At 54.9% G+C, this 24,132-nt stretch overlaps 1 protein-coding gene and 1 pseudogene across 1 annotated transcript; both read right to left on the reverse strand.

The window, feature by feature from the left end:
- Positions 1 to 3,181: 3,181 nt before the first annotated feature.
- LOC129062691 (proteoglycan 3-like) lies at positions 3,182 to 8,083 on the reverse strand. The gene is given in 6 exon segments (XM_054563713.1): positions 3,182 to 3,240; positions 3,970 to 4,081; positions 4,893 to 4,952; positions 4,954 to 5,025; positions 7,266 to 7,579; positions 8,023 to 8,083. Coding segments are annotated over 6 exon segments (678 nt in total).
- A 1,428-nt stretch (positions 8,084 to 9,511) lies between these two features.
- On the reverse strand, positions 9,512 to 19,203 carry LOC129062692 (glyceraldehyde-3-phosphate dehydrogenase-like; annotated as a pseudogene).
- Positions 19,204 to 24,132: the final 4,929 nt, after the last annotated feature.

The raw sequence follows: 24,132 nt of genomic DNA on the forward strand, positions 1-24,132 counted from the left end.
TACCGATCCACCTCCCACGGGGATTAATAAACAACACCCTCAAGACTTTCTTCTCCTAAGAATATTTGCTTTTTCTTCAAGGGCTATTCAACACTGACAGGACTTAAATATCCAAAGGAATGAATACATAATGGTTGAAGCTGAGGCCCAACAACGACAGTGTTAGATATTAGAGAGGCACCCTATGCACCCTGGCTTCCCTCAAACGGGCTTCGGACTGAAGGGGTCCGAGCCACTCCCTGCATTCCCCTCCCTCCCCTCCCTCTGCTCGTGGCTGGCAGGATGCCGGATTGCTGGGATTGGCTGGAGCCCATTTGCCGTCAGGGAGGGAAGTCGAGGCTGATAAAAGGGGGCTTACTGTCCAGGTGAATTACCTGCGCCAGAGCTACCTATGCAGGTCTTCCCTTACAGCGTGTCCTTCCCATCCCCACGAGCAGGTTCTGTGCTCCCTTAGAAGACAGCGTGCGTGCAGAATTCATTGTGACGTTACACAATGCAGGGCCCTGAGGGTGGTGGCGGCTGACCCGCCCCCTCTGGCAGCTCCCCTTCCCTGCCACTGGGGAGGCTGACATGCCGTGATTAGGAGCTTCCTGACCCAGTCTCCATCCAAGGCACATGCACGGACCCCTCTACAAAGGACAGGTGTCCACCCAGAGGCGGCCCCCGGGCCCAGCATTGCTGAGGCTCAGGGCAATGCCAGGCCCTTTACCCTGGTGCCAGAGGCCTGCTCACGTTCAAGGGACTCGTCCCTGCTGCTCCCTCACCGCCCTCTTCCCAGACCTGTTCCAACCTTGTCCTCTTCCATCAACTCCTGCATCTTTAGAAACAAACCACGTCAATCTTTTCTTCATTTCTGTTCCCTTTATTCCTGAAACTCCACATCCTATCGGATGCCCATATGGATACACACACGTGTACACACAAACACATGTGTGTATGCAGGTGTGCTGAGGCACACACCGGCATATACACACACTCCCAAATATACTGGCCATAGGCACACAGGTACACACAGATGCAGAACACAGAGATTCAGGTGTGTAAGGGTGCAAAGATGCCCAGACATACACACTTGTAAATGTAAAGAGACACACAGGCCTATCCATAGATAACCAGCGGTGTATAAAACAACACACAAATACCCACCCACACACAGATTGCGCACATTTACAAATAAATTCCCATATACACAGATATGCACAGGTATACAAAGATGATGTGTGTACACGCCAGGATGCATATACACGCACATGCACATGCACATGCACACCCACAGAAACACTTGTACATTTTCCCTGATCCCCATGTAGAACTATAACCCAGGGCTGTCTGCCCTCTGAAAACCCAGTGCCAGGTCTGGCTTCCTGCTTCACCAATTCCAGGTACTTCCTGGACCCCAGCGCCCCTCCTAGAACAAAGAACAGCAACAGTCTTCTCATTGAATGTCCCCAGGGTCTGAGAACAGGGGAGGGGGCACAGAAGCACATGTGTGGGGCTATAGAACTGGAGTGGGGCCCACACTGCTACCAGATGCCCTCACCTTGGCCCCAAGGTCCTCCTGGTGGGAGGTGACTACTTTCTGAGAAAATGGTCCTTCCAGGGAGGTAGACTTGGGATTAGGGAGAGGGGAGAGTATTGGGGGGGAGCGGAGCCACTCTCCTGGGAATTGGGAACATATAAGGGAAGAAGATGGAGCCATTGAACTCACCCGCAGTGGCTGACAGATGGGAAATAAGGGCCTGTATCAGGCCAGAAAGACACAAGGCTACACAAGGCTTTCCTCTTCTCCCTCCCGTGTGGCCTAACACAGGTGGGATCTCACTACTGTTGGAAGAAAGGAAGGGAGGAAGGAAGGAAGGAAGGGAAAGGAAGAGAGAGAGAGAGAAAGAAAGAAAGAAAGAAAGAAAGAAAGAAAGAAAGAAAGAAAGAAAGAAAGAAAGAAAGAAAGAAAGAAAGAAAGAAAGAAAGACAGGCCCTGAAGTGTGGCTCTATTGGTTGGCATGTTGTCTCATAGACCAAAAGGTGGTCGGTCCGATTTCTCATCAGTGCACATGCTATAGGTCTGGTCCCCCCACCGGAGCACTTATGAGTGGCAATCACATCATGAATCTCTCTCTGCGCTCGCTCTCTCTCTCTCTCTCTCTCTCTCTCTCTCCCCCTACCTCCTTTCCCTTCTTTATAATCAATAAACATGTACTTGGTTGAGGATAAGAAGGGAAGGAAGGAAAGAAGGAAAATCACATTTCCCAAACAGAGTCACCTGTACTGAGCCCATCCAAAGCAAGACTTGTGGCCTAACCTAACTGCAGTCTCATTCTTTCCCAGCAATGTTACCTTTAACCAGCCAATCTGCAGTTACCTGGTCAGAACTAGTGAGATAATCCTCTTGAGGGATCCCTTCCAAAGGAAGGTGACCTCACCTGAGCAATCCAGCCTTTGCTAGAACCTTCCATCTGCTCCCTTTGGCCTATAAAAGCCTTCCATGTAGCACAGCTGTCCGAGCTCCTTTCTATGTGCTGGATGGGACGCTACATGACTCATGAATTGTTGAATGACGCCAGCTTCATCCCAAAACAAACTCAACTGAATTTTGTTTTTTCCGCAGTCCTCCGATTCTCCAGTCAGTGACATGACACTCATTTTGGAAAGCTGCCCCAACCCACGCCGCCCTGAGGCCCATAGGGAAGCAAACCAAACAGGAAGGCAAGATTCCCACCTCCCACCCTACGAGAACTCCCCCCGCCACCCCCGCACCCCGCAACCCGGCCCCCGCGCCCCTGGCGTGAGGAGGACGCTGGGCGGAAGCCCCAGGGCCAGGCTCAGAGGGGTCCTGGCAGGGCCACCTAGTCCGGGCTCCGCCCCCAGGTGGCGCTGCAGCGGAAACCTTGGCACCGCAACCCCTGCACCCACCCAGACACTCACCCCCGCGGGGCACTCTGCCATCTTTTCCTTCCGCAAACCCCCCACCCTGCAGGAGCCAGGGCTTCCAGTCTTTTCCAAGCCCGAGGAGCCCTCCAGACGAGCAATGAAGACACAAGAGTCAGGAAGTGCCGTGGAAAATTGGCTTTATGAGCAGGAGGGGCTGAAGGGGTTGGAGGTCCATCCCGCGCCCAGGGTGGGTCCCGACGGCCAGGAGGGGTGCGGGCCTGAGGCTCCGAGGCAGGATCTCCAGGCCACTGGCTTAGACGGAGCACATGAAGGGCAGACGCCTCCAGCAATTCACACGTCGCCATTTGCCCCCTGGCGGTACAGAGCACAGTGCTGTCAGTGTCCTGTCAGAGCATGGCTCCTGTCCTTGTCCCTCCTCCTATGTCTTCCCTGCATCTCATCACCCCCCAGGACGCGTTGGCCCCACGACCCCACGAGCTCCGGGCATTGGGCCTCCGGCCCAGAAGGCAGTGGGTAAGTGCGTGGATGGACCCCTGGTGAATCCTCACAAGGACTCCAAGACGGAGGGGCTGTCACCATCCCCTTTCCCAGAGGAGGGGCCTGAGGCTCAGCGGCAGGGCCCCAGCAGGGACGGGAAGCAATCGGGGCCGCCCCACTCCCCCAAGTGGGGCCTGAGCACTACACTCGGCTCCCCCTCGTCCCGCATCCCCGCAGTCCACGCCGGCGCTTTGACCGTCCGCCATTCCCGGTTCCCACATCTCTCCTTGGTCCCTCATCCACACCTTTCGTTCGCACCTGTTACTCTCATCTGCCACATCGGTGGCTCCCTCATAGCAGAAAACGGAAAGGACCCCAGGCTCTGAGCAGAGCTCTGTCTGTGAGCACGGAGAGCCCCACCCAGCCCCCACACCGGGCACCCCCCCCACCCTACGTCTCAGCCCCCCTCACACACACGACATTGGCTGTCCAGTTGGGGGCAGGCGGTGGGTTTGGGAAGGTGTTGCAGGCAGCTCACAGGGACACTATGTAAGGGCCCACTTGCCATCCCTACCCGATGCCCTGGTGCCCAGGCCCCCTCACCTCTGGTGCATAGAGCTACACAGCGGCCAGCCCCATGTTTAGGATGCCCTGCGGCCCAGTTTGAATAATTCCAGCAACTCCCATCAGTCCAGAAAAACCTCCGGGACCAGCCCTAGAGAAGAGATAAGCTGGGTCAGGGGCAGAGCTCCAGGAAGACAGACAGACACAGAGGTCCCAAAGAGTGCCCTCTGAGCATCCCTTTCTGGACTCCGCTCACCCAGCTAGGAGCCCGATGCCCTGGAGACCCGCCCCTGCGGGAGAGCAGGCAGTGACCCCAGAAGAGCAGCCTCCCTCCCAGCCATCACACGGGGCTGGCTTCTCGGGCTTTTCTGTGAACAGGAATCTCCCGTGGGTCTTTTTCACAGGCACATTCTGATTCCAGAGTCTCACCTGGGACCCAGGATGGTGCATTTCTAACAGGCTACCAGGACATGCTAATACCACTTGGTCCCTGGACCATACTTGAAGAGCCAATAGAATGGCACTTCTTTACCCACTCTCCCAGAGCCGCTTGGAGAGAAGGAGGACCCCCATTAGAGACCCGAGGAAGCCATAGGCCTGAAAGTGACCAGTCTGGGCAGGAACCTCTCTCCTGACTCCAGCGGTGCGCTGGCAAGTGTCTCACAATCGGCTCTGGGGGAAAGTGAGAAGGCAGAGAGTGGGAGGAATGCTGATTTGTAACAATTGCCCGTTTCCTTGGTGTGAATACACCCACTGTGGCAGATTTCATACTACAAGCATGAAGTCACTGAACGTGGAGTTGAGAAGAGAGGCCTACAGCCACTGGTTCTCCAGAGCCAGCAGGAGCTAACGCCCACACCAAGGTCACCTCAGCTGCAGGAATGAGGCCTGGTGCCAGGCAGGTGCTCCCTTGAGGGAATCAGAGAGAACTTCCTGCACCTGGGAGTTGGCCCCTCACTTACCCAACGCCTGCGTATGCCTCCAATCCAGACTTGGCCTTGGTTGAGTCCACTGGTCATGCACTTGGATTCGATAGTTGGTGCTGTAGCTGTGGATGGAGGCGAGGTGGCCTCTGTAGCACCTCCTGCAGGTTATCTGCAGAAGAAGAAGGGGTAGGGTACAGAATTCCAGTTTTTTCTCAGGTCCCCCGGTCTCCAGAAGAGAGCTCTGCATCCCGTGTCCAGCCATAAATCAGGGATCTCCTAGCTGCACCAATTCCATCTATTGCTTCTTCATCTGTCATCAGGATCTTCTTGGAGGAAATAGTAATAATAGAATAATCGTAGCTACCATTTATGGACACTGTACAATGACCTGGGGACTATTCGAAGGCTTTCCATGTATTATCTGATTCACGTCTCACCACTTCTCTCAGAGGTTGGTGCTATACATGTCCATTGTACACGTGAAGTCAAAATACTGTAGCTCTCAGCACCACCACCCTGCCCCCGCAGAGCTGATCCTCCATGAAGGGCCGTTTTTGCTAGTCAGTGGTCACAGCCAGTCCTTGCAGCTGACTGGCCTAGGAAATCCCTCCCATTGACCTGCCAACAGCACTCAAGACTCAACTGCAAGAGGAGGGTGTACTCAGCCCACACAAATGGTGCACTCTCAGAGTACCCAGCTTGGGTGAAAGGGGAGGCTGTGCCCTGGAACCCTACAGGACACCTACTACATTAGGCACACTACAAAGACATGGAGTCAACACAGCTCTACCTAACACATAGGAGCAAACAAAAGGAGACTGCCAAAACGAAGAGACAAAGAAATGGCTCACATGAAAGAACAGATCAGAACTCCAGAAAAAGAGCTAAACAAAATGGAGATAAGCAATCTCTCACATGCAGGGCTCAAAACACTGGTTATAAGGCTGCTCAAGGAACTTAGTGAGGACCTCATCAGCATAAAAAAGACCCAGTCAGAAATGAATGATGCACTAATTGAAATAAAGAACATTTTACAGGGAAATAACAGTGGACTGGATGAAGCCAAGTATCAAATCAATGACTTGGAAAAACAACCAATCAGAACAACAAGAAGGAAGAATACAAAAAAAAAATAAGGATAGCGTAAGCAGCCCCTGGAACAACTTCAAGAGCTCCAACAGTAACATCATAGGAGTGCCAGAAAGAAAAGAGGAAGAGCAAGAAATTGGAAATGTATTTGAAAAACAATGAAAGAGAATTTCCCTAACTTGATGAAGGAAATAGAGTTGACAGGCCAAGAAGCACCGAGAGTCCCAAACAAGGTGGATGCAAAATGGCCACTCCAAGGCACATCCTAATTCAAATGCCAAAGGTTCAAGATAAAGAGGGAATCTTAAAAGCAGCAACAGAAAAGAAGTTAGTTCCCTAACCAGGGGTCTCATAAGGCTGTCAGCTGATTTCTCAAAAGAAATTTTGCAGGCTAGAAGGGATTGGCAAGAAGTACTCAAAGTCATGAAAAGCAGGGACCAACAGCTTAAAGTGCTCTACCCAGCAAAGCTATCATTTGGATTCGAGGGGCAGAAACAGAGCTTCCCAGAACAGAAAAACACTAAAGGAGTTCATTGTCACCTAACCTTTATTATATGGAATGTTAAAATAACTGATTTAAGAGAAAGAAGATCAAAACTATGAACGATAAAAGGCAAAAGTATTTATCTATCAACAATTGAACCTAAAAAAGCAAACTAGGCAAACAAGAAGAATGCAGACGTTTCAAGGATATGGAGAGCATTTTGATGGTTCCCACATGGGAGGCTCTGGGGGGTGGGAGAGTTGAAGAGGTAAGGAGATGAAGAGGTACAAATAGGCAATTCCAGAATAGCCATGGGGAGGTAAAGGACAGTATCTGAAATGGAGTAGCCAAGGAACATATACTCAAGAGCCATGGACATGAGCAATAGTGGGGAGATTGCCTGAGGGAGTGGGGAGTGATGGGTGGAGGGAGCCAAAGGCAGAAATAATCAGGACAAGTGTAACAGCAGAAATATAATTAAAAAAAATACTGAAGCTCTGAAAAAATACTGAATGGTGACCTGACTTGCCCAGGTAACACAAGCAATGACAGGCAGTACCAAGGTTTAACACAGGTATACCTAAGAGCAAAACCTTCTGCCCAGATCACTGGTTCTCAAATGCTGTCTCCAGACCAAAAATATCATCATCGCCTTGGACTTTGTGATGAATACAAATTCCGGGTCCCATTGAGCAACCTTTCAACAAGGCCGCTAGGAAAGTCTGATGCAGTAGGCTTTCAGAAACACTAGATTGAATGACTAGAAAACAGAGGTTCAAATCCACTCTCTTCTCAACCCTTGGTCCTCCTTCCACAGGAGCCTCTCTGCCACTTACCCGAGCTCCCTGAAACTTCCGGGGACTCCGCACCAAGATGTAGCGGCAGGTCTTGCACCCAGGACTGCCCGTTATTTCAACTGTGTCCTCCTTCTGGGGGCACTGAAAGTTGTCGTCTAGGTCACTTGGGTCCAGCTCCGTGTCCTCCTTGTCCTCAAAGTCATCTTCATCGCTGGAAGGCTCCTCCTGCTCTCCTTCCGGCCGAATCTCCTCCTCAGGCAGGGCCAACGCTCCCTCCTGATCCCCTGAACCTTCCAGGTCCTGGCTCAGGTCTGCCTGTGCTTCTTGGCTCTCCAGGCGGGGAGCTTGATTCTCTGGGAAGAAGAGGGAACCTGCCGTCAGCGGGGTTCTCCCTGCTGCCAGCACCCTGGACAGCTCTGCACCGCCCCTCCTGGGCCTTCCTAGTGCTGCTGTCTGGAGCCCACACTGGAGGGGCTCCTTGGTGCTGGGGGAGGTGAGAACTCACACCAGCGGAGGAGAGCCTGACGCTGACTGACACAGTGTGTGATTTTCGGGTTGGGGGCTGGCGAAGAAGCACCTCTGAGAAGCCCTTCATCGTCACAGGTGAGTGGTTTTTACTCTGTGCAGGAGCCAGGCCAAATGTTACGGTCCCAGCTCTGAGTCCAGGAGAAACCTTCGCGGAGAAGAGCTGGGTCAGCTGGAGAAGGAAAGCCGTGGCCTGGCCCCGAGAGAGCCGCAAAGGTGCGGGAAGGAGGGGAGAGGATGGCTGTGGGTGAGAGGGAAGGGGAGCGCTTACCCAGGTGGAATGGAGCAACGGCCCCCAGCAGGAGAAGGAGCAGGAGCAGGGGGCGCTTCATATCCACTGCGTCTTGTGACAGGGACACAGTACCGCTTTCCCTCCTCAGGGATGTCCTGTGAGTCTGCACAGCCCCTGCCACTTAACAGAGATGCACTTGTTTGTTTATCCGTGGATTCAGGACAGACTAGCGAGCTTCCCTCTCCCGCAACAAACAGGCCCTACCCTGGAGGTTCAGGAAGAGGATGTGAGGGTGTCACTCAAGTACAAGTGTCCCTTCTCCTGAGAGCTCCATCAGTGTGCTGGGACAGCACCTAGCCCAGACCCTTGTCGCTGCAGGAGCAGGTCTGCTCTGGGTCAGAGCCGCCTTCCCTCACACTGGGGAAGGAGGGGAAGGACAGTGGCCATCTCGGTCCTAAGGACAGGCCATACTGGCTTCTGCTTTCTCCAAAGCTGTGGACCCCCTCCCTCCCTGGAAGACCAGGGGCCACTCACGTTGCCAGAAAAGTCTGAGCCTCCACTCTCGGTGCCTCTGGCTGCAGGGCACCCAAGGCAGCCCTTATACTGGGCTTTGGGGGAAGTGGGAAGACACCAGAGCGATTGCCCCAGGCTGGAATGCAAGGCAGTAGGGCTGATTACAAGACCTTTGCTCAATTCTCTCACGTGCTCTCTGCTGAGACTGCGGGACCTGCCTCCCAGGGCCTACTGACCCTTACGGGTGTCCGAACACCCAGGTGTGCTGGAGAAGACCCCAGATACCTGCTGCCCAGACATACTTACTACTGGCACCCTGAATGTGCCCCAGCCCTAACCCCGGGAACAGCCTGCCTCTGGTCAATATCCAGCCAAAAAGGGGAGGAAAGCAAGATGCTGGAGGGCCCTGAGGGAGGGAGGGAGGGAGGGAGAGAGGGAGGGAGGGAGAGAGGGAGACAGCGGATGAAGGGAGCTCACACCGCTGAGTGCCTGTGTACACCAGGGATTTTATATGCATCGCATCCCAGAATCACCTCCTTCCCCTGAGAATGCATGAGACCCTCACCTCAGAGCTGTGAAAAATGAGATTCCGAGAGAGAAAGCCATGTGCCAAGGTTGCACAGGAAGTGGAGGACCTGGGATTTCTAAGTCTTTTTTGGCTCAAAACCTTTCTGTCTGTCTGTCTGTCTGTCTGTCTGTCTCTCTCTCCCTGTCTCTTCTCCCAACCACCTTTCACCCTTTCACCCTACACTTTCCTTTCCTTATTACCTTTCTTTCTCTTTCTCACTCTTCTCCCTCTTTTTTCTTCCTTTTTTCCCAGTTCGGTACAGTGAACTTTATTGATGGTACAAGACAAGGCAGGGTTCCCTAAGCCCCTCCCCTCTTCAAGAGGGTCCAGGATGGAAACTGGAGGTCAGGAGATTCTCGGTGTGTTGGGGGATCGATTTGGGGCAAGGACTTCCCAGCAGCTGAGAGTCTCTCTTCCGGTCGCTGGGGTTGGTGGTCCAGGGGGCTCTTACTCCTCGGAGGCCATGTGGACCATAAGGTCCACCACCCTGTTGCTGTAACCAAATTCATTGTCATACCAGGAAATGAGCTTGACAAAGTGATCATTGAGGGCAATGCCAGCCCCGGCATCGAAGGTGGAGGAGTGGGTGTCACTGTTAAAGTCACAAGAGACAACCTGGTCCTCAGTGTAGCCCAGGATGCCCTTGAGGAGGCCCTCTGATGCCTGCTTCACTACCTTCTCGATGTCATCGTATTAGGCAGCTTTCTCTAGGTGGCGGGTCAGATCCACAACTGACACATTGGGGGTGGGGACACAAAAGGCCATGCCAGTGAGCTTCCCATTCAGCTCAGGGATGACCTTGCCCACAACCTTGGCAGCACCAGTAGAAGCAGGGATGGTGTCCTGGATGGCCCTTTGGCCGGCATGCCACAGCCTCCTAGAGGGGCCATCCACGGTCTTCTGGGTGGCAGTGATGGCAAGGACTGTGGTCATGGTCCCTCCACCACGCCAAAGTTGTCATGGATGACCTTGGCCAGGGAAGCCAAGCAGTTGGTGGTGCAGGAGACATTGCTGACAATCTTCGTGGAGTCGTCATACTTGTCATGGTTCACACCAATCACAAACCTTCACACCAATCACAAGCGGGCATTGGCAGAAGGGGCAGAGATGATGACCCTCTTGGCTCCACCGTTCAGGGGAGCCCCAGCCTTCTCCACGGTAGTGAAGACACCATGAGCTCCACAACACACTCAGCACCAGCATCAGCCATTTGATGTTGGCGGGATCTCGCTCCTGGAATATGGACGTGGACTTCCCACCGATGACAAGCTTCCCATTCTCGGCCTTGACTGTGACTTTGAACTTGTTGTGAGTAGAATCACACTGGAACATGTAGACCATGCGGTTGAGGTCAATGAAGGGATCATTGATGGCGACAAGGTCCACTTTGCCAGAGTAAAAAGCAGCCCTGGCAACCAGGTGCCCAATACACCAAACCCGTTCACTCCGACCTTCACCGTGTCTCAGGGTGGCGGCTGTCCCCGCTCAGGAAGACACGGCTGCCTGTCGAACTGGAGGAGCAGAGAGCCTCCCTCCTTTTTCATCTATAATGTGTGAAAACTTATGCTCTGTCTTCCAGGCCGTGGTTCTAGATCAAGCTTCCCGACCTTTGCACTGTGACTATTAGAGCCAATAAGTCTTTGGTGTGGGAGGCTGTCCTGAGCACTGTAGAAAAGTTGGCAGCATCCACGGTCTTTATCCAATACATGTCAGAAGCATCTCTACTCAGTCAATCCTATTGTTCCCCAAAGACAATCAACAGCAGCTCCACATGTTTCCACAGGCCCGTTGGAGAGCAGAGTCACCCCAGTTATGGACCACTGATCTAGAATGTGCCTTTTTGTTCTATATCAAGGCAAACCTCTGGGCCAAGAGGCGACAGTTGGACTGGAAAGCTGTGAGCAGAATCGATCAGACACCCCGCGGGCCCCTTGTACCCCTCATGCCCACTGCCCGTCTCCCACCAGCCCTCTGTCCCCACCAGGGCAGGACTGAGTGGGGGAGAGTGAGGCACTCGTCTCAGGTGCGAACTTCACGGGGGCACGACAAAATTCAGTAGTCAAGGTAAATACTTCACTGCAATCTTTCTTAAAAATCAAAATAAATGCAAGAAACCTGTGATGAACAACATATCAAAACTTCAATCATCCAGGCTCCAGCCAAGGTGACTGTGTTCCAAAGCGACGCTTGCAACTGGAGAGCCCTGACTTTTCTGGACATCATTGGCTTGCAGGAGCTCGTGGCCTTGTCAGGGTGGGTGACACGACTCTGTGACATTCTCACTGGGCAGAGCATATGTCTACCTCAGACCCCAGCCCAGCCTCCCAGGGCTCAGGGCAGGAGGGACAGGTAGCCGAGAGGAAGAAAAGGCTTGGACTCCTTCCTTCCCTCTGCTCCCCGAGGGCTCCCACAAACAGAGAAGTATCGGAGGGGCCACTGTGGGGCCTCATTGCAGAGCAACTAACGGTCCTGGCTGTTATCTCTCTGGCCCAACGGACCAGACCCTCAGCTTATCAACCTGACATGGGGTGGTAGGAGGGTGGGTGATTGACCAATTCCGGGGCCCAAAATTAGTCACAGGTTTCAAGCCTGAGACCACGCTACTGGGTGAGAGAGGAAAGGCTCGGTGTCCTCCCCATCATTTACCTCCTTCCTGGGGCCCAGACCAGGGGCACCCATTACTCGTGGCTGCGATGAGCAACAGGGTCAGCTTCTCCCAACAGCAAGCCCCGTGATAAGGTTGACATGCACTGTTTCATTTGGACAGCCCTGTGTTAAGGGTGAGAAAATGGGCATCTCAGAGAGCATAACCAAGTTGCCCAGATCACACAGCAAGCGAGAGACAGGCTGAAATGCAGGTCCTCCAGCTCCTCATCCCCACCCACACGGCTGCCTTTCCTCTGCCTCCTCTCACTCACCTCTCCCTTCTCTACAACCTACCCCCTCCCCCGTCCTCTTTGCACTCAAACCACAGGCAAAGATATTTCAATCCACACTGACACCTGAGTCAAAACTGGAAGTAATATTTTTGAGATTCTACTACAGAACAAACACTATGTTCCATTAAGGCTTTGACATCCATGAACCTTCTTAATCTTTATAATCATATTGGAACTGGCTTCTGCCATCTCCAGACTATGTATCTACTACAGAGGACCAGAGAGGTTAAAACTTGCCCAAGTTCATACAATTAGGAAGGAGTGGCCTGTCTGACCCTAGTCTGACTCCTCTGACTTCCTTCTTTGATTTGTCCAAACACCCTCCACTACCCCAGGCAGCCTATCCAAGGATGCCGATGTTTTCAGCATCCTGGAATTTCTGTTTGGCTTATTTTTTGCATTTTGTTCATACTAGTTTCAAACTCTGCCTCTTGCCTCAAAGTTCAGCCCAGTCCCCCATTCTGCAGAGAGTGGGTCTCACTCACTGTCTTCGGAGGCAGCACGGTGTGATACAAATGAATGCCCGGTCCCAGGGCCAACCCCTCCACGTCACAGCAAGCTTACCTATGAACTGAGGCTAAGGACAGAACCTACCTCTAAGGAGATCGGCTCCAGGGACGTTCTCAGGACAGTGCCTGGCACACAGGCTGGGGGTGGCCTTGCCAGGAAACCAGGACTGGAGCTGTGACCCTTCTCCACAAACGGGCACTGGGGGTGGCGGCCACTCCTGCTCTGTGCTCACACAGCCTGCAGAGCCCCAGGGATTCCGCTGTGAGAATGGAGCTCAGTTTCACAAAGCTTATTTACCGTGTTGATGGAGAGGGGGAAAGCCTGTATTTTGGGATGTAAGGCCAGTCCCCTTATTTCATTACTTTTACATTTTAAACACAGTTCCTGTGGACGTGTAACACGCATGTGGTATGGCTGATGGGCCGCTCAGGGAATTTGACAGAATGAACGCGCCCACGTAACCGTGCCCGGATGAGGATAAGATATTACCTGCTGACTCCCCCTCACGTCCCCTTCCTTGTCGTCGATGCCCCAGAGGGGCTTCTTCTGGATTGGAAGTCACACTTCTGTCACACACACATCCCCAGAGAAGATGTACGCGGGACAAGGCTACGTCCTCCCACCACTCAGCCGAGAGCCTGGCACCTGACACATGCTCAGCTAAGTAAACGGGACTTTTTCTTGCTCATTATTATGAAACCACATGAGGGAAGCAACGTCTTCCCTCAGCAGGACGTGAAGACGCGAGGCTGCGGGGGGACACGTCTACTGCTGCCGCCCGCGCACAGCACCCGGCGCGGGGCCGCACCCAGCACAGCGTTCCGGAACCCCACCGTCTCTGAACCCAACAGGCCGCATTGGCACAGCCACCATCGGCCTCCGTGTGATTTCTATCTCTTTCTCAACTTAACGTGCAGCCTTGAGCACGCAGCTTCTCTGAGCTGGGCCACGCTCAGACGGTTAAAATTCTTCATGCCTCCCTCTAAGACCCTGGTCCCACCTTTAGTTCTCAGCCTTTGCAGAGTCCTAGGTGAAAAGAGCTTCGGCCACGGGCCCCTGGCTCCCTGCTCACGTCCCTGGAGGGGCGAGGGCCCAGATGCCTCCCGTCCTCCCCTGTGACTGGGAATCCGTCCTCTCCAACTGGGTTGCAGTCTTACGCCCCCAGATGCACCCAAGGGCAAGGGGGTGTGGCCGCCTCCCCACTCCGCTCGTCCCCAACAGGACCACGTCCCAGGCAGCCAGCGTTCCCACTGCAGATCCTCATGGGGAAAGAACGTGCTCGGGAGTCCCGTAGATGACTGAATGGTGGGAGAAAGCGATCCTCCTGTAAACTGCCACAGATCGAGTTGGCCACATGGCCCCTGACAGGAGATCTGAGGAGGAATTGTCCAAACAATAGCACCAGCAGCTAATACTCAGGGAGCACTGTCCCTGTGCTCAGTATGTTTGGTGCTACGAGTCATTTCATCTTCTCAGCCATTGAAGGAGGCAAGTACCACCACCATCCGTAAAAGACAAACAAAAAGACTGAGGCGCAGACTGGTTCTGTGTCTGCCAGGTAAGCGTCAAAGCCTGGGTTTGAGGGGAGAGCCTGCGTCCCTACCCTCCACACCTCACTGGCCATGCGGGGCGTGAATGGCACAGGGCACTCACGGGGACCCTAGAAGTGAGGGGGGCGGGCGACGACACGGCCGGCACGAAGATGTGCTTCTCGAGATGAAAAGGGACCTGGCTCCACTCCTGGCTCTGTCCTCACGAGCTGGCCGCTAGGCAGGCCCCTCCTCTCCCAGGCGCCAGGGCCCGTCTGCGAGTCAGGTTGCGGAGGCGCCTCCCAGGGCTGGGCCTGGGTGCACTGAGAAGCTCCTTGTGCAACAGTCACCCGAGCGCCTGACACGTGGTAGGTCCTCGATAAACACACGCTCCGGAACAGTATCCTCATTCTAGGAACGGAAAGAGCAAGGCTCAGAGCGGTTGGGCGATGCTCCAAATTTCACATCCTGCCAAGTGGTGGCGCTTGAAAACTCACCTGTCGCCCACAAGGAGAGATTTTCTGAGCGAGTTCCACACACCCATCACTGCGTGGGACAGTCTCAGCCCTCACCAACAGGAGCCACGTCGTGAGCCCCTGCAGTGGTAACCCTGCTCCCCGCAGCTGGATGCTCGGAGACGAGATCGGAGGCTCCATCAGTGGCAGGGCGCTGGCCTGGGGCGCACACAGACAGGGCAGGGGGGTTTGTGTGCCCGGACTTCCGCTGACTCTCCCCGCTGGCAGAGGCTGGTGGAATGAATGGGAAAGGCGGGCTGGCCCTGGGGAGTGGTGGATGGGCTTTCCCGCTTGCTGGTCTCGGCACCAGGCTGGCCACGCACAGCACCCCTGAGGCGGCGTCTGCCAGACCACGGGGAGCCGACTGAGGGCGCCCGGGGGCGGGCGCCGGGGAGCTCCGGGCCTTCCTCCTCCACAGGACCCCCTCTCTAGGCCAGGGGTGAGGGGACAGCATTCTGACTCACACTGTCCATCTGTCCTCCTCTGCCCCAGCATGACACCCCACAAACACCCAACCTTCTGCAAGGCCTCCTGGCTCAAGGCAGCCTGCACTTTCTGCAAGCAAGTCCCTGGGAGTGGGGGACCGGAAATCTCAGGGTGGTGGCAGGATACAGAGTCCCCTCTCTCCCTCCCTCCCTCCCTCCCTCCCTCCCTCCCTCCCTCCCTCTCCCTCCTTTCCTTCCTTCCTTCCTTCCTTCCTTCCTTCCTTCCTTCCTTCCTTCCTTCCCTCCTTCCCTCCCTCCTTTCCCCCTTCTTTCCTTCCCTCTTTCCTTTCTCCATGTTGTCACTCTCTGTATTTCCACCTGTCTCTCTAACCTCCCCCCACTTGTACACTCAGTACTTCTTGAGCCAGAATATACCCCCGAATTCGGTGCCAGGTGGCGCGAAAAGCCCCGGGGATACAGTGGGTAATAGAAGATACAGTTACTGCCCACATGGTGTCCCCTGACCAATGGAGACATTAATGTTTCAGCGTCATATGTAAACTGCCACTGTGACAAGCCCCATTGGGGAGAAGGAACTGGTGCTTTGAAAAACTGTTACCAGCCTAACAGGCCAGAAAGGAAGGAAGGGAGATCTGACCTGGGAGCAGGAGGAACTGTGGGAGTTGGGAAGGAATAAATGTTACCCAGGCGTTGGGAAGGAAACATTCCAGACAAGGGAAAGAAACGCGGTTCACTTTTCAGTCACACAGTGACCGTCAAAGTGATTTTGTGTTTATAACAAATACTAATAGTTGCGCTTAATGAAGGGCCTACTGTGTGCCAGCAACAAGCACTTTTCATGTGGGGACACCTTTCTCCTCACCCCACTCGGCGGAACGTGGCGCTGAGAGGCAAGACTCGCTCCAGGGCCCGCGGCCCCAGCAGGTGAGAACGGAGGAGCCGCCGCCCTCTCTGCGCCCGCGCCCCTGGCTCCGCTAGGAACACACAGCCCTGGCCGCGGTGACTGCCGTGTCTGCGCGCATGCACTGTCTGCAGGGACTGCTGGGGAAAGCAAGAGCGGCCCAGACACTGAACCGGGAGATTTCCTTCTCTCATTGCCTCAGCTTCCGACCGGGTGGCTTTGCCCTTGCAGGTTTCCCATTCTAAACAGCACAAGGCCACCTGTGTCACCTTATCGGGCAGCAGCCAGCTGGGGCACACGCGTGCAGGGCAGCTTCTGTCCTGCACCAAGGCCACGGCGTTGCACGCGGAGGGACACGCGGGCACCCCTCGCTCTGCCCTCCCCCCGGGCCCTCGCAGCTGCGCCTCACCACGTCTGCGGCCACACCCACCCACCCACACTCCTGCCGCCGGCCGGGTGGACTGCGTGTCACGTGTGTAGCGCCTCAGGTTCATTCACTCACCCAGTCCTCACAGCTCCATGGTGTATCCCTGTTCTTTTTCCCGTTTGGCAGATGAAGAAACTGAGGCGCATAGGTCCCACAGCCGGCATGGGGGAGACCTGGGAGCTGGTCTCAGACAGTCCAACTTCAGAGCCCAAGCTGCCTCTACCTTTCGCTCCCAAAGCTCCTCCCTGGTCCTCCCCACACACCACCGGGTACTTATTATCTGCGATAGAGGTGAGGAAGCTGAGGCTGCTCAGCACTGAGGGTTTCTTCAAGGACACGGAGCAGGTCAGCGCCCGCCAAGCCCAGAGCCTTTTGCAGCACCTACCACGGGAGTCCACATCCAGGCCTGGGAGGGGCTACTGGGGGAGCGGCCAAGGAGCAGATGTTTGTAGTTAGAACATGCACAGTCCAACGCCCTGGCCACGGGCTAGTGTGACCCTGAAACCTGCGGTTCATCACCCTGCCCGCTGGTGAGAGGCTCCAGTGTGGGCCGTGACCTGCCGGGTGCCCTGAAGCAGCCAGACGTGTCCCACCTGGGGACTCCCCACGGCCGAACAAAGGGCCAGAGCCTGTGCTTTCAAGCTGGATGGAGGTGTCCCTCCCAAAGAACATCGGAGCACATGACCCTGCTGTGCCCAGGCCGTCCCAACGCCCTGAGAGTCCTCTGGGCCCCGGGCGGCTGGCAGGAGACGGGGCGCCGGGAGAACCGTGGGGTCCTCGCCCAAAGCTCTGATTTGGGCGCCAGGGCCCGGGGACCCCGGGAAGGCAGCAGCCAGACACTAAAGCGTAGGTTAAACAACAATGAGTAATGGGTGCATTGCCATTCCCTAGAAACTTGCCAAGTGGCTCTTTGGCCACAGCTGGTCCCCCGGACTCTATCAACTCGTATATTTTCCCACCTTCTGACCTCAGAGGCTCTCAGGGCTCCCTGTCATCTGGGACCCCTGTGAGGGAGCAGAGGGGTCAGCAGAAGAGTGGGGGCACAGCTTCCCAACACAAATGTTAATGGGACCCCCGCCCAGGCGGGTGGGTGGGGGACAAACACGGTGTGGTGTGCTCTGGGGGGGGTCATAAGCAGCCGTTTACAATCACGTTGTGATATCTCTTGGACGACATAAAAGAAAAAGCTGATGGAATTATCCCTGTTACCCCGTGCAGACGTCCGCATGAATCTGGAGGACACACGCCGACGTGGGAACCGCAGTTCCTTCTCAGTGGGGGGCTCCTTTTTCATGTAGTTCTTCATTTTCTGATCTGTTTTACGGCCACCATGCGTTTTAAATGTAGGAATGAACGTGGAGGAACGGGAACAACTAAGATGAACCTGACTTCAGGAATCAGACAAATCTGAGTTTGACTACCAGCCGCACGACGTGCTAGTCGGATGACCTGGGACACAAGGTGCCATTCAGAGTCTGACATCCCTCGGCTTAATGGCGGCAGAGGACAGAGGAGGTCCCACAACGCCCCTAACTCATGCTGTCAGCTGTCCTTGAAGTGGCAGGTGCCCTCCCGCTCATGAAGTGCAGCTGTCCCCTGTGAGAGAGCCCCTGAAAGGGCAGGTAGGCAAAGATGGGGACACTGTGCTCCATTCTCTCTCCCGAGTAGCGTGGTAGGGGACAGGAGGGTTGCGCGGGGAGCCTGTTGCACAGTGAAATCAACACCTGTGAAACTCCTCAGTCGCCTCCCTCCTCCCTTGACAGAGCGGTGGTCCCATCTGTGAAAGTGGTTTCAGGAGGCCGGCTCTGCAGACAGAAATGGGAGGCTGTGCCCGTGGGCTGCCTCCTTCGCCTGCGCGTCTTGCACACACATCATCTCTGCTTATGGACGTGTGTTCTCTGTCCTTCCTGAGGAATCCAGGCATTTTTTTAAAAAATAACATCTCTATTGAGATATAATGCTCATACAACACAATTCAGCCATTTAAGGTGTTTAACTCAATAGTTTTTAGTATATTTCACAATTGCATGGCCACTATCCAATTTAGAAAATTTTCAGCACCCCAAATGAGGCCCCCCTCCCCATTAGCGGCCATTCCTGCTCCCCTCCGCCCCAGGCTGGCCCTGATCTACTCTCCGCCTCTGGAGAGGTGCCCATTCTGGACATATCACAGCCAAGGGCGACCACTCTATGTGTGGTCTCCTGGGATGGCTTCCATCATTCACCCTAAAGTCTTCGCGGCTGATCCATGCCATAGCTTGTGTCAGGACGCCACTACCTTTGCATTGACGAGTCCTGCTCCACTGCATGCACCTGCCGCATTTTATTTCTCCGGTCACCACTGGGTGGACGTTCTGCATCCTTTTGGAATTTCTTATACTAACTGTAATGACAGCCGTGAGCTGCCGCGTGCCTCCCATGTGTAGGTACCTGACCTAATCTCTAATTCTTACACCAGTCCTGACCAGGAAACTGATGTAGAGGTGAAGGAGCCCACGCGAGGTCACTCTAGTGGCGGGGTTGGCTGGAGACACCGTGGGCCGGTCTCGCCCATGCCGCCCCGCCGCCCCTCGCCACCTCGCCGCCCCGAGTGCTCTGCTCCCTCCTCCCAGGCGGCTCTGAGGCCAGGACGAGGAAGAGCCCAGTCGCCCAGCGATTGTCTCCGAACAAGCCTCAGCGGCACCATGCCGGGGGCCAGCACGCATTCGTCGCTGATCGGGACCCGATGCCGCCTCCTGGACCTGGCTGTCCAGGTGAGGAGACGTTGCCATTCGAGCAGGCAGATGCCTGTCACCAGAAGGCTGTAAACAAGTGCCAGGAACTCAGAGCTGCCGGAGAGCCCAAGGACAGGCTCCTGAAGAGGAGATGACATTTTGACAGGAGCCCTGGGGACAGGCAGGTGCCCCCGGCAGAGGTGGGGCGAGCCCCCAGTGCCGCGCAGCTGGTCTGTTCACAGACCCAGAGCCTGGGACCCGGGCCCTTGGGGATGGATTCTGGCCCCCTGGGGTGGGAGGTGAACAGGGCCGGGGAGAGGAGGCGAGGAGGTGGCCTCACGTTGCTCGGAGCCCTGAGTGCCCGGCAGGTATCTGGACATTGGTGTGGGCAGTGGGAAGCCTTCTTGAAGACAAAAACAGGAACGTTTTTGAGCAAGATTAGGTGAAAGATATGCAATAGCATTCTCATAACTGTCTTCAGACTCAGAATCCTATGAGCCTGGAAATCGCCATTTAGCCGTTCAGGAAAGAGCCCCACCCCCCCGCCCCCGCAGACCCTGTGCATCTCATATTCCCAGCACTAGGAGCACACCTGACCCACTGTACGGTCTCAGTAAACGTTCGCAGAATGAATGACTGCCCCTCCCTTTCCCTGTCTTCTTCCAGTCCCTTCCCTGCCTAAGTGGAATGTAGCACTTAACGTGTTCCGGGGTCTCCCACCCTGCCCAGCTACCATCTCTCCCCTTCCTGGCCTCTTGGTTTCTCCCACTCTTCTACCCTCGCATCTCTGGCCATGCGTAAATAACAGGACACTCATGTCCTCCTGCTTCATGCCACGCAGTAGCAATTACTTTAACTTCTGGACAGGCAGACTGGCTTGATCTTGGACTGGGGTCCCTGGTTCTACTCCTTCTGGAGCCTGGCAAGTTCATTTTCCTTTGATTTAGTGAACTTCCCAGAATCCTGTTCTTGTTTTCATCTTAGCCAGGAGTGTTTGGTGATGTTTGTACCAAAGACCCAACGCAGAAAAAGGAGGGAAAGGTGGAGACCATGGAGATGGGACGGCAAGAGAGGGCAGGCACAGGGGACGTGCAGAAATGGGAACAAATAAGTCAGACTTGCGACTGAGCAGCGGGGGGAGAGGAATCCAATGATGGAAGGCTGACTTCAGAGGGCAAGGAAGGTGATCCCATGAGAAAGAGAGAAAAGAGGGACAGAAGACAGAGAAGAGACCAAAGTCTTGCCCCTGTCTGGACTCTGTGAAATGAGGGGCTGGAAGATGCTCCAGGTCCTTTCCCCACCTGACCTTTCCTGAGTCTGAGTCCTGGCTGAGGTCTGCAGGTGAGGAGCCAGGTCGGCCCCGAGGAAAGGCCAGGCTCTGAAGGGGACATGCCGTCCCCAGCAGGGCTCACCTTCCTTTGGCGACAGGAGCTCCTGGGACTGGAGGTCAAGCTTTCTGGACTCAGCTCTTTCCTCCTTCTTCTCTCCAGGGCCATCCCTAGAGCACAGCCTGTGGAAACAGGAGCCCCGCCAGCCCAGCCCAAGGACCGTGAGCTGAGCCTGAGGTTCAGACCGGGGGGCGCAGTGGAGTGGATCTCCAATGTCACGGCGCATTGCAAGCACCTTTACCAACCCCGACGCCCAGCTCACGGCACACACTGCTGAGGTCAGAAAGTCTGGGCAAGGGAGCCAGGCCTTGTCAGTGTTTCAAAGATATCCAGGTAATCCTACTGCTTGTAATAGGCAGCAACATTTGGGAAGTGTGGGAAGAGCAGGCCAGGCCTCGGTGCAACTCCCAGCTCTGCCCTCTCCTGGCTGGCAACACGGCACAGACTGAACCCTTCTGAGCCTCCAATCTCCCACTCGAAAATGGAGATAAGGACATCTAACTCAGAGGATGATGGTGAGGTGAAACCAGACAGCCCGTGGGTCTGCAAATAGTAAGTGGACAGCCGATGCGTGCCCTCGGTCGGGTAGTTGTGCCGATGGACTAAGAGTGGTCACGTGTCTTCAGCTCCCCCTGGTCCCCACCTGCTGCAATGGGACTGCAGCTGCAACTATTCTCCACCCCTCAGATCTGGGCTGCCCTTGCCCTTTTTTCTTTCAGCAAAGAAAATGCAGCAGACATGGGATGTACCAATTCCAACCTGCAACTTTGAGAACCTTGGGCACTTAACTTCTCCACTCTCTCAAACCCCAAAGCCACCATGTAATTCCACCAAGCTAGCCTGCTGGGCGATGAGAGACAGGTGACCCTGGCATCCCCGTCACCTCAAATGCCCACCCTCCTAGACCAGCTAGCCCCCAGCTAGACCACCAGAGAGATAAACAGGCATACGAGTAAGCTCTGTCAAGGTCAACCAAGTCAGTCCCGATCACTTGACTTTTTCAGTTTGGGAAAAATAGTAAGTGCATAATGTTTTGGGCCTGTGAGTTTGGGGGCTGTTTGTTACGCAGCAATAGCTAATCGATACACCCTTGTTGCAGTCCTTCTCTTCTGTCACATTTTTCCTCTGCCCAATTATCACCTTGTCTGCCCTGCCCCTGCTTCCTACATCAGGCCACCTGACGGGCTCTGGCCCACAGATATAATATCAGGCCTACTATCCTAAGTTTATGAGGATCTCTTAGCAGTTTAGATCTTGAAGGCATGGGGTATTAAAGCAGTGCCTCAGTGTGATATTCTGATTTAGAGTAGGAAATACGTAATATACTCGTGTTTGGTCCTTGCTCGCCAGCCGCTGACACAGGGGGCCTAACACCCTGGTGAGTCTGAAGAGGTAAGAGCACTGGGAGCATCTTTTCTCCTGATGAGGGACTCTGGGTGTGCTCCTGGGTGGGGGCTGGTCCCCGGAAAGGCCAAGTGGTGATTAGAAACTTGGAGTTTTAAATCCCTGCCCCTCCTCCCCCAATTCTCTCTAGTGGGGGTGGGGTAGAAATGGAGTACATAACTGATCATGCCTTTGTGAGGAAGCCTCATAGAACCCCAAAGGCTGTGGGCACTTGCAAAGTCCCCACCCCAGGGACCCACCCACCTTGGGGTATGACGGGTCAGATTCCCCACTCAAGGTCCCTTTACCCCTTCCCCAACTCTGTCCCAAACCCAGCACCATCCTCAGGACGGTGGGATAACAGCTCCCCAGGGGCAGCCTTGGGCGTCTGGTGGTGTCTGGAGATGCACCGGCAGAGACAGTAGCAAAGGTGGCACCATGTTCGCATCCCGGAGACCCACAGGCATGACCTCTGCACCCACTCTCAGGAGGCTGGGCAGAGGATGCAGGCACAGGGGTGTTACAGAGTTTCTCTCATCCAACCCTCGTGTTACAGAAGAAGAAACTCAGTGAAGTCAAGAAACGGAAATGGTGGAAGTGGGACTCGGACCCAGGGCTTTATGACTCCAGAGTCTGGGATCGTGGCCTCTGTCCTCCATCGGCCTGGGAGAAAGTAGGAAATGTGTGGGTACCTTCTCTTCCCCAAGTTAGGCTAACCCAGGTTTTGCCACAGTGACAAGCAAACTGGAAAATCTCAAGGTTCAATGTGACCCAGTCAGTCAGGCAGCCCCCTCCCCAATCTGGTAGCTGCGCCACGAAGCCACGTGGCCTCCACGATCACTGTGGCGAGGAGAGTGAGATGGCTGGACCACACAGGGGCGCTGGACGGCCAGGCCGGGAGGGGCTGGCATCACTCCCAACCAAACATCCCTGGCCAGACTCGGCAGCGTGGGGCACAGCCCCACTTGGCGACAAGCAATGCCGGGGAGTGGAGTCTGCCTGGGTCCCCGCGCACAGAGAGTGCTGCGCAGAGCACTCCCTGCCTCATTGCCTCCTTCTCCATGGCCTCTCACTCCACAAACACCACCCTCGCCCACTGACAGTCCCGCAGACCCCTCCCTTCTGTGCTCCTTCCCACCAAGCCTTGTTCTCGGCAAATTACCGATCCACCTCCCACGGGGATTAATAAACAACACCCTCAAGACTTTCTTCTCCTAAGAATATTTGCTTTTTCTTCAAGGGCTATTCAACACTGACAGGACTTAAATATCCAAAGGAATGAATACATAATGGTTGAAGCTGAGGCCCAACAACGACAGTGTTAGATATTAGAGAGGCACCCTATGCACCCTGGCTTCCCTCAAACGGGCTTCGGACTGAAGGGGTCAGAGCCACTCCCTGCATTCCCCTCCCTCCCCTCCCTCTGCTCGTGGCTGGCAGGATGCCGGATTGCTGGGATTGGCTGGAGCCCATTTGCCGTCAGGGAGGGAAGTCGAGGCTGATAAAAGGGGGCTTACTGTCCAGGTGAATTACCTGCGCCAGAGCTACCTTTGCAGGTCTTCCCTTACAGCGTGTCCTTCCCATCCCCACGAGCAGGTTCTGCTGCTCCCTTAGAAGACAGTGTGCGTGCAGAATTCGTTGTGACGTTACACAATGCAGGGCCCTGAGGGTGGTGGCGGCTGACCCGCCCCCTCTGGCAGCTCCCCTTCCCTGCCACTGGGGAGGCTGACATGCCGTGATTAGGAGCTTCCTGACCCAGTCTCCATCCAAGGCACATGCACAGACCCCTCTACAAAGGACAGGTGTCCACCCAGAGGCGGCCCCCGGGCCCAGCATTGCTGAGGCTCAGGGCAATGCCAGGCCCTTTACCCTGGTGCCAGAGGCCTGCTCACGTTCAAGGGACTCGTCCCTGCTGCTCCCTCACCGCCCTCTTCCCAGACCTGTTCCAACCTTGCCCTCTTCCATCAACTCCTGCATCTTTAGCAACAAACCACGTCAATCTTTTCTTCATTTCTGTTCCCTTTATTCCTGAAACTCCACATCCTATCGGATGCCCATATGGATACACACACGTGTACACACAAACACATGTGTGTATGCAGGTGTGCTGAGGCACACACCGGCATATACACACACTCCCAAATATACTGGCCATAGGCACACAGGTACACACAGATGCAGAACACAGAGATTCAGGTGTGTAAGGGTGCAAAGATGCCCAGACATACACACTTGTAAATGTAAAGAGACACACAGGCCTATCCATAGATAACCAGCGGTGTATAAAACAACACACAAATACCCACCCACACACAG

This window comes from Pteronotus mesoamericanus, unplaced genomic scaffold (assembly GCF_021234165.1).
Source record: "Pteronotus mesoamericanus isolate MK-2021 breed Mesoamerican mustached bat unplaced genomic scaffold, CSHL_Meso_final scaffold_83, whole genome shotgun sequence".
In the NCBI taxonomy this organism is placed as follows: Eukaryota; Metazoa; Chordata; class Mammalia; order Chiroptera; family Mormoopidae; genus Pteronotus; species Pteronotus mesoamericanus.